The 14,698-nt window shown below is 46.4% G+C and overlaps 1 protein-coding gene across 1 annotated transcript; it reads left to right on the top strand.

Annotated features, from left to right (window-relative positions):
* The first annotated feature begins 4,204 nt into the window (after window positions 1–4,204).
* LOC100493569 (lysosomal amino acid transporter 1 homolog) lies at window positions 4,205–12,186 on the top strand. The gene is made up of 8 exons (XM_002941957.4): window positions 4,205–4,302; window positions 6,405–6,591; window positions 7,867–7,996; window positions 8,078–8,165; window positions 8,469–8,620; window positions 9,839–9,931; window positions 10,106–10,291; window positions 11,841–12,186. The coding sequence occupies exons 2-8, from the start codon at window positions 6,419–6,421 to the stop codon at window positions 11,928–11,930; spliced, it is 912 nt and encodes a 303-aa protein (XP_002942003.2). The 5' UTR covers window positions 4,205–4,302; window positions 6,405–6,418; the 3' UTR covers window positions 11,931–12,186.
* Window positions 12,187–14,698: the final 2,512 nt, after the last annotated feature.

The following is a 14,698-nucleotide window of genomic DNA, read 5'->3' as shown; positions in this document are numbered from 1 at the left end:
GAGCAGGTCTGGATTAGCAGGGTTTTTTTCTCAGTTCCCCACCAGCCCAGTCTGATGCTGCTTATGTATTCCCAGGGGCAGGGTGGTAATTGCCCCTCTGGGTTGCTATAGACTGCAGAAAGGCTTTGGCAACACTAAGGGGGCAGGGCAATAAGGCGCTCAACTGCCCGAGGAACCAACCAGGACTGATACTGGGTCCAACAGAAACATCAAATTCCCCATCCCTTGGAGAGAATCCATTGGGGTAATAGAGATACCGTAGGTATTCCCAGGGGCAGGGTGGTAATTGCCCCTCTGGGTTGCTATAGGCTGCATAAAGGCCTTGGCAACACTAAGGGGGCAGGGCAATAAGGCGCTCAACTGCCCGAGGAACCAACCAGGACTGATACTGGGTCCAACAGAAATTCCCTGTCCCTAGGAGAGAATCCATTAATAGAGATACTAACTGCCAGCAGGAAGGGAAACTGAAACCTCTTCAATGAGAATAAACTGCCCCCCAACCCTCCCTAACGACAGGGGCCCATTGTGTGATTTATTTAAAAAGAGATAAATGCCTTGTAGTTGGACAGATAAACAGATGGGAGGAGTGCGATGGGTCGGTAGAGGAAACAAGAACTGATAACACAATAGATTGTCAGCTCTTGTGGCAGCGCCCTCGTCAGTGTCAGTAATGATATCCCCTTATGTTCCCGCTGCAGAATAAATATTTATAGATAAAAATACCGATTAGAAGTTCTGGGGATATGTGTCTGGCCCGCGGGTGCGGGGAGTTGGGTGCCATTGGTGCCATTGGGAGGAGAACAGCCTGTCAGTCAGGGGTTTAAAGGACAAGTAAAGCTGAAAAGAGTTGATTATTTATATAAATGTGCTTCATATAAATGCCAAGGAAGTGAGAGCACTGCCGGGCAATGGTACCCGGGGGCAATACCCAGAAAGGGGAGGCCATCTCCCACGGAGTCCGTTTTAAGCTAATAATTCTAATATTTATTCTTGTACTTGGGGGTAAATGAGCTGCATGAATCCCTATTGGGGGGCAAAACAATCCAGTTGGGTTTATTTCATGTTTAAATGCCTTTAGGGTTTGGGTTGCTAGGTTGGTTTTCCGTAGGGTTGTCCAGGTCAACTGACGCGTGGTGATTGGCCAATCGCCGATTGCTGCGTCATAGCCCCTGTGACATCAGCTGTTCTCTCCCCCCCAAGTGACATCACAGCCCCACCCAGTGACATCATGCCCCACCTCCCGCTGGGCAGGAGAGGTAACAACCCTACTTAGGGCACAAAGATCCAAAATAAAGAAGGATCCTTTAACCAAAGATCCCAGGTCCCAAGCATTTAGAATAAAAGATCCCATTCCTGTATACTTATTGGCTATTGGCTTGGTCTTTATTTTTTATTAGTTATAGTGTTTTTTTATTAAATCACTTTTTGTTCAGCAGCTCTCCAGTTTGGAGTTTTAGCAGCTATCTGGTTGCTAGGGTCCAAGTTACCTTAACAACCAGGGAGTGGTTTGAATGAGAGACTGAAATATGGATAGAAGAGGACATGAATAGAAAGATAAGGAATAAAAAGTAACAATAACAATAAAACTGAAGCCTCACAGAGCAATAGGGTTTGGCTGCCGGGGTCAGTGACCCCCATTTGAAAGCTGCAAAGAGTCAGAAGAAGAACGCAAATAATTAAAAAACAATCAAAAATAAATAATGAAGACCAACTGAAAAGTTGCTTACAATTCGCCATTATATAACATACTAAAAGTCAACTTGAACCGCCCCTTTAACTCCGCAGCCAATGAATTCTCTCTTATTGCCCCACTGGGAATTGCCCTGCAGAACCGAACTTATCGGCTGTCACTGGGGCTGAACAAAGAGTGAGGGAAACCAGGACAATGGGTTTATGGGCAGTGACCCACAGTACCAATTACTGACCCAGTGGGTGGGGCGGGCTGACCAATCGTTTCACACCTCAGTGCTAATTTGCACTCATCCAATTTCCCCCAATTCGTTTATACCGTGTCTCCCTATTGGTGTGTATATTCCCTTCTGTCACACTAATCCGCTAATGTGGCCAATTCATTAATTACTTTAGTCTCCAGTATGGAGAGTTACACTGTGCTGTATGTAGTGTTACGGGGTGACTACCAGAAGGGCCCCCCAGGCTTTCACAGTATAGAAGTGAATGGAAGCTGAGATGAGTTATAAGTATATATACATATATACACACATGTATACAGTTATATATATATATGTACAGGGGTGTAGGAGATTCCCTAATAACCACATTGCATTAGATTAGAGTGCTGGGGGGGGGGAGTGTAGTCACTGTAACGTATGTGTATGGCCTGCAAGCTCTTGGGTTGTATGCCATTGCCCCCCATATGCCACTGCCCCCCATATGCCACTGCCCCCCGTATGCCACTGCCCCCCGTATGCCACTGCCTCCCTTTGCCATTCACCCCTTTGCCATTCACCCCGTATGCCATTCCCCCCATATGCCATTCCCCCGTATGCCATTCCCCCCCGTATGCCATTGCCCCCCATATGCCATTCCCCCCGTATGCCATTCCCCCCGTATGCCATTCCCCCTCATAAGCCATTCCCCCCCATATGCCATTCCCCCCGTATGCCATTCCCCCCGTATGCCATTCCCCCCGTATGCCATTCCCCCTCATAAGCCATTCCCCCCCATATGCCATTCCCCCCGTTTGCCATTCCCCCTCATAAGCCATTCCCCCCCATATGCCATTCCCCCTCATAAGCCATTCCCCCCCATATGCCATTCCCCCCGTTTGCCATTCCCCCTCATAAGCCATTCCCCCATATGCCATTTCCCCGTATGCTATTCCCCCCGTATGCCATTCCCCCTCATAAGCCATTCCCCCCCATATGCCATTCCCCCCGTTTGCCATTCCCCCTCATAAGCCATTCCCCCCCATATGCCATTGCCCCCCATATGCCATTCCCCCCTGTATGCCATTCCCCCTCATAAGCCATTCCCCCCCATATGCCATTCCCCCGTATGCCATTTCCCCCGTATGCCATTCCCCCTCATAAGCCATTCCCCCCTTATGCCATTCCCCCTCATAAGCCATTCCCCCCCATATGCCATTCCCCCATATGCCATTCCCCCCGTATGCCATTGCCCCCCATATGCCATTCCCCCCTGTATGCCATTCCCCCTCATAAGCCATTCCCCCAATATGCCATTCCCCCGTATGCTATTCCCCCCGTATGCCATTCCCCTCATAAGCCATTCCCCCCATATGCCATTCCCCCCATATGCCATTCCCCCCGTATGCCATTCCCCCCCATATGCCATTCCCCCCATATGCCATTCCCCCCATATGCCCTTGCCCCCTGTATGCCATTGCCCCCCGTATGCCATTACCCCATATGCCATTCCCCCCCTTATGTCATTCCGCCCTTATGCCATTCCCCCCATAGCGCATTCCCCCCATATGTCATTCCCCCTGCAGCCATTGTCCTGTAGCATTGTTGCAATTGGTCTTTATTTTTTTATTTGAGGTTTGTTAATTATTCCAATTTTTGTTCAGCAAGTTACCCTAGCAACCAGGCAGTGGTTTGAATGAGAGACTGATATATTTATAGGAGAGGGGCTGAATAGAAAGCAACAATAACAAAACAAATGTGGCCTTACAGAGCAATCATTCTTTAGCTGCCGGGGTCAGTGACCCCCAATATATGGGCAGCCTGCCATTTACTAGAATGGAATGGCCTATTCCTAGCAATTGGTCTTCATTATTTTTTCTTTTATAGTTTTTGAATTATTTACCTTCAGTCCTTCTATTATGAATATTCCAGTCTCCCATTCAAACCACTGCTTGGTTGTTAGGGTAAATAAGTTCCTAGCAACCATATTGCTGCTGTAATTGCAGACTCAACAAGAAACTAAATATGGCAAATAGCACAAAAAATACAAAATGAAGGCCAATGGTACATTTTTTCAGAATATCAATGTTTACATCATACTAAATGTTATTTTAAAAGTGTACTACCCCTTTAAGCTATTAGTCTCACCCTCTGATGTCACAGAGAAGTGTTTATAAGGATATTATTACTTTCAATACGGAATGTTATGGGAATGGCTGTAGCTGCAAGTTGTCCAGGCAAGCCTTGTCCATCCTGACTGGCCTGTTGGTCACTGGGGTTGGCCAGTTGGGGAGGGGTCACAGAAAGACAAAGGCAGGGTCATGTGACTGGGGGCTATTTATTTAGCTGTTATTCACCAGAAGGAGCTGAGAGCAGGAGGGGGAAAGGAAGAGGCCAAGGGACAGGCAGTTACTGGGTGAGTATGGGGGGGGACCCAGTACAGGGGCACCCAGTCATATGTTAAGGGACCGAGGAGCAGAGCAGACTCATTGCCCCCCAGAGAGGTAGACAATGGGGTAAAGGGGTGCAAGTGGGTGGGGGTCAGTTACCATGATGGGGTAAGTAATGGAACTGTAACTGTGGGACATTGTCTATGCAGCCAATAGGGGGGTCTGTATTGTGTCTCAGGCCCTTCCATCACCAGGCACCGCTATTGGCTGCATACAGAGACAGGGTGCAGAGTATATAAACCAGGGGGCCCTGGTTGGGGGTACAAAGATACTCGCAGTCTCTGTAATAATAAAACAGTACCTGTACTTGATCCCAACTAAGATATAATTACCCCTTATTGGGGGCAGAACAGCCCTATTGGGTTTATTTAATGGTTAAATGATTTCCTTTTCTCTGTAATAATAAAACAGTACCTGTACTTGATCCCAACTAAGATATAATTACCCCTTATTGGGGGCAGAACAGCCCTATTGGGTTTATTTCATGGTTAAATGATTCCCTTTTCTCTGTAATAATAAAACAGTACCTGTACTTGATCCCAACTAAGATATAATTACCCCTTATTGGGGCAGAACAGCCCTATTGGGTTTATTTCATGGTTAAATGATTCCCTTTTCTCTGTAATAATAAAACAGTACCTGTACTTGATCCCAACTAAGATATAATTACCCCTTATTGGGGGCAGAACAGCCCTATTGGGTTTATTTAATGGTTAAATGATTTCCTTTTCTCTGTAATAATAAAACAGTACCTGTACTTGATCCCAACTAAGATATAATTACCCCTTATTGGGGCAGAACAGCCCTATTGGGTTTATTTAATGGTTAAATGATTTCCTTTTCTCTGTAATAATAAAACAGTACCTGTACTTGATCCCAACTAAGATATAATTACCCCTTATTGGGGCAGAACAGCCCTATTGGGTTTATTTAATGGTTAAATGATTCCCTTTTCTCTGTAATAATAAAACAGTACCTGTACTTGATCCCAACTAAGATATAATTACCCCTTATTGGGGACAGAACAGCCCTATTGGGTTTATTTAATGGTTAAATGATTCCCTTTTCTCTGTAATAATAAAACAGTACCTGTACTTGATCCCAACTAAGATATAATTACCCCTTATTGGGGGCAGAACAGCCCTATTGGGTTTATTTAATGGTTAAATGATTCCCTTTTCTCTGTAATAATAAAACAGTACCTGTACTTGATCCCAACTAAGATATAATTACCCCTTATTGGGGCAGAATAGTCCTATTGGGTTTATTCAATATTTAAATGATTTTTAGCAGACTTATGTTATGGAGATCCAAATTACGGAAAGATCCCTTATCTGTAAAACCCCAGGTCCCGAACATTCTGCATAAGAGGCCCCATACCCTGTACTAAATGTGAGCTTTTGGGGCTTAATATATATATATGTACCCTACACAGAGAGTGAGGGCAAAGAGTATGGGGGGGGGGTCACATTGGCCAATGAAATGGGAACCCAACCCTAGGGCAGTTAATTAGGGGCAGAAAAGAATCTGTTGGGCTTCCTGGTGCAGTTAGCAGGGATGTGTGAAGTGACCATTTGGTGCCATTGGGCCGGAGGGAGGGTCCATGTCCTACTGTTGGGCACAGGCAGAGGCGCCATTTGTTGACAGTGAATGGGCTGTGAGCCGACACAGTGGGTCCCTCAGGTTTAGCCATGAATGATGGGATATTGTGGCGCCGTGTAACATCCCACAGCAGCCCCCACTTTCCGTGGAAAAACCCACTGCTCCTCCCCGAGGCTCCAGTTTTATTGTTACTTTGTATGACTTTGCCTTCCCTTTATTTACATTTCTGTCTCTCTTTTAAACCACTGTCTGGTTGCTAAGTTAAATTTGGACCCTAGCAACCAAATAGCTGTTGAGCTAAATAATTGAAAAACCAGCACGTGAAAGCTAAAGGTTCCACAAAATCCAACTTCTGAATCTAGAACCCAATATAAACATCAGTATTTAGGGTGGGGTCCCTTTAATGGCGCCTCTCTATATCCCAATGAATTGTACATGACTTTCCCTTAATGTTTGTTTCCCTCAGAGATCGCAAACAAGATGGCCGACATCCTGACTTCTCCAACACTCTCCCCCCCAAATGTCATTTACTGCCCCAATGGAACCAAGTGGATTTTGTCTGTGTTTGGCGACTGCGCAATAACTGCCCGGGATCATGCCAGTGTGTATGTGGGAATGGTCTCCATGGCGTGTTACGTGGCTTGTGCCTTCCCGTAAGTGTCGCCTTTAGCCACTGTTACCCCAATGTTTCTATATATCTGTAACCTTGTTATGGGCTAAGGGGGCCCAGCCTGAAGGCCAGTTAGGGGGGGATTTGGGGTGAGTGCTTATTTGTGCCCTGGGTACCCCTGGAACTATAGCAGGGTGACTGTTACCCCAATGTTTCTATATATCTGTAACCTTGTTATGGGCTAAGGGGGCCCAGCCTGAAGGCCAGTTAGGGGGGGATTTGGGGTGAGTGCTTATTTGTGCCCTGGGTACCCCTGGAACTATAGCGGGGTGACTGTTACCCCAATGTTTCTATATATCTGTAACCTTGTTATGGGCTAAGGGGGCCCAGCCTGAAGGCCAGTTAGGGGGGGATTTTGGGGTGAGTGCTTATTTGTGCCCTGGGTACCCCTGGAACTATAGCGGGGTGACTGTTACCCCAATGTTTCTATATATCTGTAACCTTGTTATGGGCTAAGGGGGCCCAGCCTGAAGGCCAGTTAGGGGGGGATTTGGGGTGAGTGCTTATTTGTGCCCTGGGTACCCCTGGAACTATAGCAGGGTGACTGTTACCCCAATGTTTCTATATATCTGTAACCTTGTTATGGGCTAAGGGGGCCCAGCCTGAAGGCCAGTTAGGGGGGGATTTGGGGTGCTTATTTGTGCCCTGGGTACCCCTGGAACTATAGCGGGGTGACTGTTACCCCAATGTTTCTATATATCTGTAACCTTGTTATGGGCTAAGGGGGCCCAGCCTGAAGGCCAGTTAGGGGGGGATTTTGGGGTGAGTGCTTATTTGTGCCCTGGGTACCCCTGGAACTATAGCAGGGTGACTGTTACCCCAATGTTTCTATATATCTGTAACCTTGTTATGGGCTAAGGGGGCCCAGCCTGAAGGCCAGTTAGGGGGGGATTTGGGGTGAGTGCTTATTTGTGCCCTGGGTACCCCTGGAACTATAGCGGGGTGACTGTTACCCCAATGTTTCTATATATCTGTACCCTTGTTATGGGCTAAGGGGGCCCAGCCTGAAGGCCAGTTAGGGGGGGATTTGGGGTGAGTGCTTATTTGTGCCCTGGGTACCCCCGGAACTATAGCGGGGTGACTGTTACCCCAATGTTTCTATATATCTGTACCCTTGTTATGGGCTAAGATGGACCCTGTCCAATAGATAAGGGTTTAACCGAAAACAATTGTACCATTGTTATGGTCGGATCACAATACATATGCCGATATTATTACCTATAATGTGGTACTTACCTAATAATTATTGCCCCCCAAGACAGTACTATGAAGCCTGCAAGAGTAGGAAGATGCACGAGGCCATGTCCATGTGGTTCCTCCTGCTGTGGGCGCTGATAGACTCATGTAACGCTGCCGGAGTTTTCCTTGCTGACCAGCTCCCCCTGCAGGTCGGGATCTCATTCTGCCACCATGTTTGCTCTGCTAAAGCCCCAGTCTGTATATTTGAACCATATTTCTCTCCCCTACAGAAATACTTATCCATCTACTTCATTCTGATCGATTCTGTGATGATCATCATCTACTTCTATTTCAAGTTTCATGACCGGAGGCCCAAGTGTGAGTGTTTCTGGGTAGCAGCTGAGGGTGAACAAAGACGCGTCCATCTAGTTTGACCCTCACTTCTCCATCATTCTTTCCTCCTTTCATTTGATAGCAGCGGCTCAGTGCATTTATACATGGTGGGGAGGTTGCATGGGAGTCATTATGGCCATTCTACAGTCACAACAGGGGCTAACCTGGGGCATTCTAGGCTTGGGTGGGCAACAACTCCCAGCATCCTCCCATCAGTAGTACCATAATATACTGCCTAAACATGGGGTCATAACATAAATAAGTCACATTCCTTTCTCTCTCCCTCAGATTCAGCTTACGCCCCAATACGGGCTCTCTATGGATTTGTCCTTCTGGGCTCTATGGCCACTTTCTCTCTTCTGCAGCAGTCAGAACCCGCAGTGCTGAACCCCCGGGATGTGACTCCCAGCCGGCGCCTGCTCTCTGCTCATGGGGATGAGGTGCATCTTACTGGTGTCCTACCATTATATGTCATTGTACCTAACTTCTAAGCATCATGCATTTCACTTTGGGCTGCCACTAGTCTTGCCTGACTCCGCCCTTTAGCCTGGGGTGGAGTCAGACCAGATCTATAGCACCCAGAAAGTGATTGTTGTTGATAACAGTGTTGGGATTCTTTTACTTTTTTTGTTGTTATTGATTATTGAAAATTCTCTAGACTCTCTATCATTCAGCCTTCCCTTGGACTGATTCGGCAGCTTATTGGTCCATGTAGGAGCAACAATGACTGGCCTGCCCTGAAATTGGGCAGATATCGATTAGACGGGTTACAAAATTCAGTCGGATCGGGGACCGCATCGGCTGTTTGATGCGGTCCCCGAACCGACTGCGCCCATTACAGTAGTTATAATTCGATCGTTTGGCCTTGTAGCCACTGTAGGTGGGTGGGGATATCGGGAGAAGATCCGCTCGTTTGGAGACCTCGCCAGGCGAGTGGATCTTTACGTGTATGGCCACCTTAAGGGTGAAGACACACGGAGCTACTAGTAGCAGCTACTTGTCGTGGCTACTAAAACAGACAATGCTGATCATTTACTGATAATTGTCTCTACGTGTGTTTTAGTAGAGGCAATTCTCAGTATTGTCTATGGCAGGGGATTTTCTGGCATTTAGTAGCTTTGAAAAAGTAGCTGCTACTAAGTAGCTCTGTGTGTTTTCACCATAAATCCCCCCTTTTGATTAGACTTAAGGTGGCCATACACCTTCAGATCCACTCACTTGGCGATGTTGCCAAGCGAGTGGATCTTCTCCCGATATCCCTCACCTACGGGTGGGCCATATCGGGCAAATCCTGGCTAATTCGGTCTTTGGCCCTGGGGCCAAACAATCAAATTACAACAACGGTAATAGGCCCAGTTGGTTCGGGGGCCGCATGAACGAGCCAATGTGGCCCCTGATCTGTCTAAATTTTTTAACCTGCCCAATATTGGTCGGCCAGGCCGTCGGTAGTGCCCCTACATGGGCCGATAAGCTGCTGAATCTGTCTAAGGGACCCATATCGGCAGCTAGAATCGGCCCGTGTATGGCCACCTTTACTTGCCACACTGACAGTTCTGGCACATAATATCATGGGAATAAAATGGAGTCCTGAAAATACCATTATTTGTTCCCTCCATTTTTCCGTTCCTTGTTGAAATTTCCTTCATTGTGGTTCCCAGGAATATTCCATCAGGATGAAGATCGGCTTCACCTTCGGACTAATCACCACAATGATGTGCATCATCTATCGAATTCCTCAGATCATCACCAATGTAAGCGGCTGCCACGGCCTCCCCCGTCCTCCCCCGTCCTTCTAAATCAGGGCTGCCCAACAGGAGGCCCACGGGCCAAATGTGGCCCTCAATAGCCCAGTCTATTCAAAGGCTTTATAGCAATGGTCCTTTTGCTTTATTTTACATTTACTTTCTTCTCTTGTGTCTCTGCAGTTCAGGAGAAAATCAGTGGAAGGTTTGGCCCTGGGAACGTTCCTGCTCATGATGGCGGCAAACATCTGCCTGGGCCTGAGTATTGCCATTAAGAGCCCAATGGAAGGGCAAACAGAGGCCATTAAAGCTCTACATCACTTGCCCTGGCTGATATGCTGTGCGGGGTCCTTCTGCTTTGACTGCATTGTATCCTTTGTACAGATAATGCTATCCCTAACTGTTACTTCAAGGTTTGTGTAGGAGGTGCCATAGTGTTTCCCTTAGACAGTACAGTATGGGGGTACAGCTTATTGTGTGCCCAGAACATTCCCTCTCTGTATATTTGTATTTATACATATGGGTAGGGGGTGCCATAGTGTTTCCCTTAGACAGTACAGTATGGGGGTACAGCTTATTGTGTGCCCAGAACATTCCTTCTCTGTATATTTGTATTTATACATATGGGTAGGGGGTGCCATAGTGTTTCCCTTAGACAGTACAGTATGGGGGTACAGCTTATTGTGTGCCCAGAACATTCCTTCTCTGTATATTTGTATTTATACATATGGGTAGGAGGTGCCATAGTGTTTCCCTTAGACAGTACAGTATGGGGGTACAGCTTATTGTGTGCCCAGAACATTCCTTCTCTGTATATTTGTATTTATACATATGGGTAGGAGGTGCCATAGTGTTTCCCTTAGACAGTACAGTATGGGGGTACAGCTTATTGTGTGCCCAGAACATTCCCTCTCTGTATATTTGTATTTATACATATGGGTAGGGGGTGCCATAGTGTTTCCCTTAGACAGTACAGTATGGGGGTACAGCTTATTGTGTGCCCAGAACATTCCTTCTCTGTATATTTGTATTTATACATATGGGTAGGGGGTGCCATAGTGTTTCCCTTAGACAGTACAGTATGGGGGTACAGCTTATTGTGTGCCCAGAACATTCCCTCTCTGTATATTTGTATTTATACATATGGGTAGGGGGTGCCATAGTGTTTCCCTTAGACAGTACAGTATGGGGGGTACAGCTTATTGTGTGCCCAGAACATTCCTTCTCTGTATATTTGTATTTATACATATGGGTAGGAGGTGCCATAGTGTTTCCCTTAGACAGTACAGTATGGGGGTACAGCTTATTGTGTGCCCAGAACATTCCCTCTCTGTATATTTGTATTTATACATATGGGTAGGGGGTGCCATAGTGTTTCCCTTAGACAGTACAGTATGGGGGTACAGCTTATTGTGTGCCCAGAACATTCCTTCTCTGTATATTTGTATTTATACATATGGGTAGGGGGTGCCATAGTGTTTCCCTTAGACAGTACAGTATGGGGGTACAGCTTATTGTGTGCCCAGAACATTCCTTCTCTGTATATTTGTATTTATACATATGGGTAGGAGGTGCCATAGTGTTTCCCTTAGACAGTACAGTATGGGGGTACAGCTTATTGTGTGCCCAGAACATTCCTTCTCTGTATATTTGTATTTATACATATGGGTAGGAGGTGCCATAGTGTTTCCCTTAGACAGTACAGTATGGGGGTACAGCTTATTGTGTGCCCAGAACATTCCCTCTCTGTATATTTGTATTTATACATATGGGTAGGGGGTGCCATAGTGTTTCCCTTAGACAGTACAGTATGGGGGTACAGCTTATTGTGTGCCCAGAACATTCCTTCTCTGTATATTTGTATTTATACTCTCCTCTCTTTTTCTGGTTTCCGCAATTTCCCTTCACTCCAGCGCAGCTTATGTCCCAGTTTTTCCATTACCAGGCAAGGACAAGGGCTGATGAAAAGCTGCCCCTTCTGAAGTCCACCGACTCCCTCTACAGCTGAGATGGGGAATGGCAGGAGCGCCAGTCAGTACAGTTGATCAGATTGCCGTGGCCGCGGCTGATAAACCTCGCGATTTGGGAAAAGTACGTTTTTTTTTACAGATGTGGTGTGATATATGTATATTTTTGAGCATTTATGGTATATTCCCATAGTTTTGTATATATTGCACTGCTTCATGGATGTCTTTTTTATTTTTATTCCTTATATCTAATTGTATAACCGTTACAAATTAATAAAAATAAGAAATAAAATGACACAAACATTTCATTTTTATCTGGGTTTAAGTCCTAAAGGGGATATAAACCCAACCATAACGCTGCCCCACTGCGCCCCCTAGTGTTGCTATAGTCGTAATTATAGATGCAAGGAAATTCCCCAATGTATATGTATATGTATATCTTTATTTATAAAGCGCTACTTATGTACGCAGCACTGTACAGTAGGATTCATTAATACAGACAGGGGGGTTAAATATAATGGATAAATACAAAGTACAACAATAAATACAAATAAATACAAGGTACAGTTGCAATAAGAGTCAGAACACAAGATGAAGGAGGTCCCTGCCCCGTAGAGCTTACAATCTATATGGGAGGGGTAACTAACAGACACAAATAGGCAAATATAAGTGCTATAGGTCACAGTGGGTGACATTACAGTATAAGTGCCAGTTTCCAGATCAGGTGCTGGGCGAGTGCTCCATAAGGTAGTCTTTAAGTTTAGTTTTAAAAAGACTGAGGGAGGATTCTCTCCGGAGGAAATCAGGGAGGGAATTCCAAATGTAAGGGGCAGCCAGGCAGAAGGATTTAAGGCGGGAAACAGCAGTAGTAGTGGGGGGCGCAACCAAACGGTTGCTCTGCGAGGAACGAAGGAGTCGGCCAGGAACGTACGGAGACACCAGGGAAGAGATGTAGTGAGGAGCAGAGGAATGGAGGGCTTTGAAGGTTAAGAGAAGGAGTTTGTAAACTATTCTTTGTTTAACAGGGAGCCATGATAAGGCCTTTAGCAGGGGAAGGGCCTGAACTCTCCTGGGTGAGAGGAGGAGAATTCTGGCAGCAGTGTTTAATATAGACTGTAGGGGGGAAAGATGGGAGTTAGGGAGGCCGGTTAGCAGCAGGTTACAGTAGTCAAGTCGGGATAGGATGAGGGCATGCATGAGCAGCCTAGCTGTTACAGTAGAAAGAAAGGGCCGGATTTTGGCAATATTGCGTAAGAAAAAGTGACAGGTTTTGACAGTGGTGTTAGTATGGTCAGAGAAGGAGAGACTGGAGTCAAAGATCCCCCCCAAACAACGCATGGAATTGACAGGATTGATGAGGGTGCCTTCAATAGAGATAGAAAAGGGGGGGTAGGACCAGGTTTAGGTGGAAAGATCATTAGTTCAGTTTTTGTTAGGTTCGGTTTGAGGTGGCGCTGGTTCATCCAATTGGAGATAGCCAGGAGGCAGTTAGAGATAGCCAGGAGGCAGTTAGAGATTTGAGTCTCAGTTTCAACTGTTAATGAAGGGGTCGAAAAGTAAATTTGGGTATCATCAGCATACAGATGGGATTTGAAGCCAAATGAACGGATAAGATCTCCCAAAGACAGCGTGTAAAGGGAGAACAGCAACGGCCCAAGTACAGAGCCTTGGGGTACCCCCACATTAAGTACAGAGCCTTGGGGTACCCCCACATTAAGAGGAACTGGAGATGAGATTTTGTTAGCGTAGGAGACAGTGAGGGAACGGTTAGAGAGGTAGGAAGAGATCCAGGATGCAGCCTGACTACGGAGACCAATCGAATGCAGAATTTGCATCAGGAGGGAGTGGTCAACCGTATCAAACGCAGCCGATAGATCTAGGAGGATTAGTACAGAAAAGTGACCACTGGTTTTGGCACCTGAAGATCATTCGTAACTCTGCACAAGGCTGTCTCAGTAGAGTGCGCAGGCCGAAAGCCAGATTGCAGCGGGTCCAGTAAATTATGTGCATTAAGGAAGTTAGTGATACGGGAGAAGACAATGCGCTCTAAGATTTTGGAGGCAAGCGGTAAAAGCGAGACAGGACGGTAGTTAGAGAGACAGGATGGGTCCAGTGGGGCCTTTTTAAGGATGGGCTTGACACAGGCCTGTTTGAAAGAAGAGGGGAAACTTCCAGAAGACAGAGAAGAGTTGAAGATGTGAGTAAGAGCCGGAGTGTAAGCTCAGCAGCACAGTGTTTGAGAAGAGAAGAAGGCATGGGGTCTAGAGAGCAAGTGGTGAGCGGAGCTGACAACAGAAGCCGGGAGACTTCAGAGCCAGTTACGGGACCAAATGAGCTAAGACATACAGAGGGGGGCTGAGGAAGGAGGAGCTGGTTAGTATTAGAGGGGGGAATTTAATTGCGGATGGACTCCACTTTGTTCAGGAAGAAATCAGCAAAGTCCTGGGGGGAGTGCATAAAGTCAGGTGATTGAGTCTGCGAGGGACGCAGAAGGGTATTGAATATGGAAAATAGGCGTTTTGGGTTGGATTTATTACTGTTTATGAGGGTGTTGTAGTATTCCTGTTTAGCCTTCGACAGGGCAGAATTGAGGCAGGCTAATAGGAATTTATAGTGGATAAAGTCTGCTTGCGTACGGGATTTCCTCCACATACGTTCCGCAGACCTCGCACAGGAGCGTAGGAATTTGGTCTGCACATTCAGCCAGGGGCGGGGGTTTTGCACCCGAGTGCACCCCAATGAGAATTCTACTGAGCAACAATGTGACTGTAAGTGCAAGAGAAGTGACCAATGAGAATGCTGATTCCCA

Source organism: Xenopus tropicalis, chromosome 7 (assembly GCF_000004195.4).
Source record: "Xenopus tropicalis strain Nigerian chromosome 7, UCB_Xtro_10.0, whole genome shotgun sequence".
NCBI lineage: Eukaryota > Metazoa > Chordata > Amphibia > Anura > Pipidae > Xenopus > Xenopus tropicalis.
The sequence above is the reverse complement of the archived record's forward strand: the minus strand, read 5'-3'. Positions and strand labels throughout refer to the sequence as shown.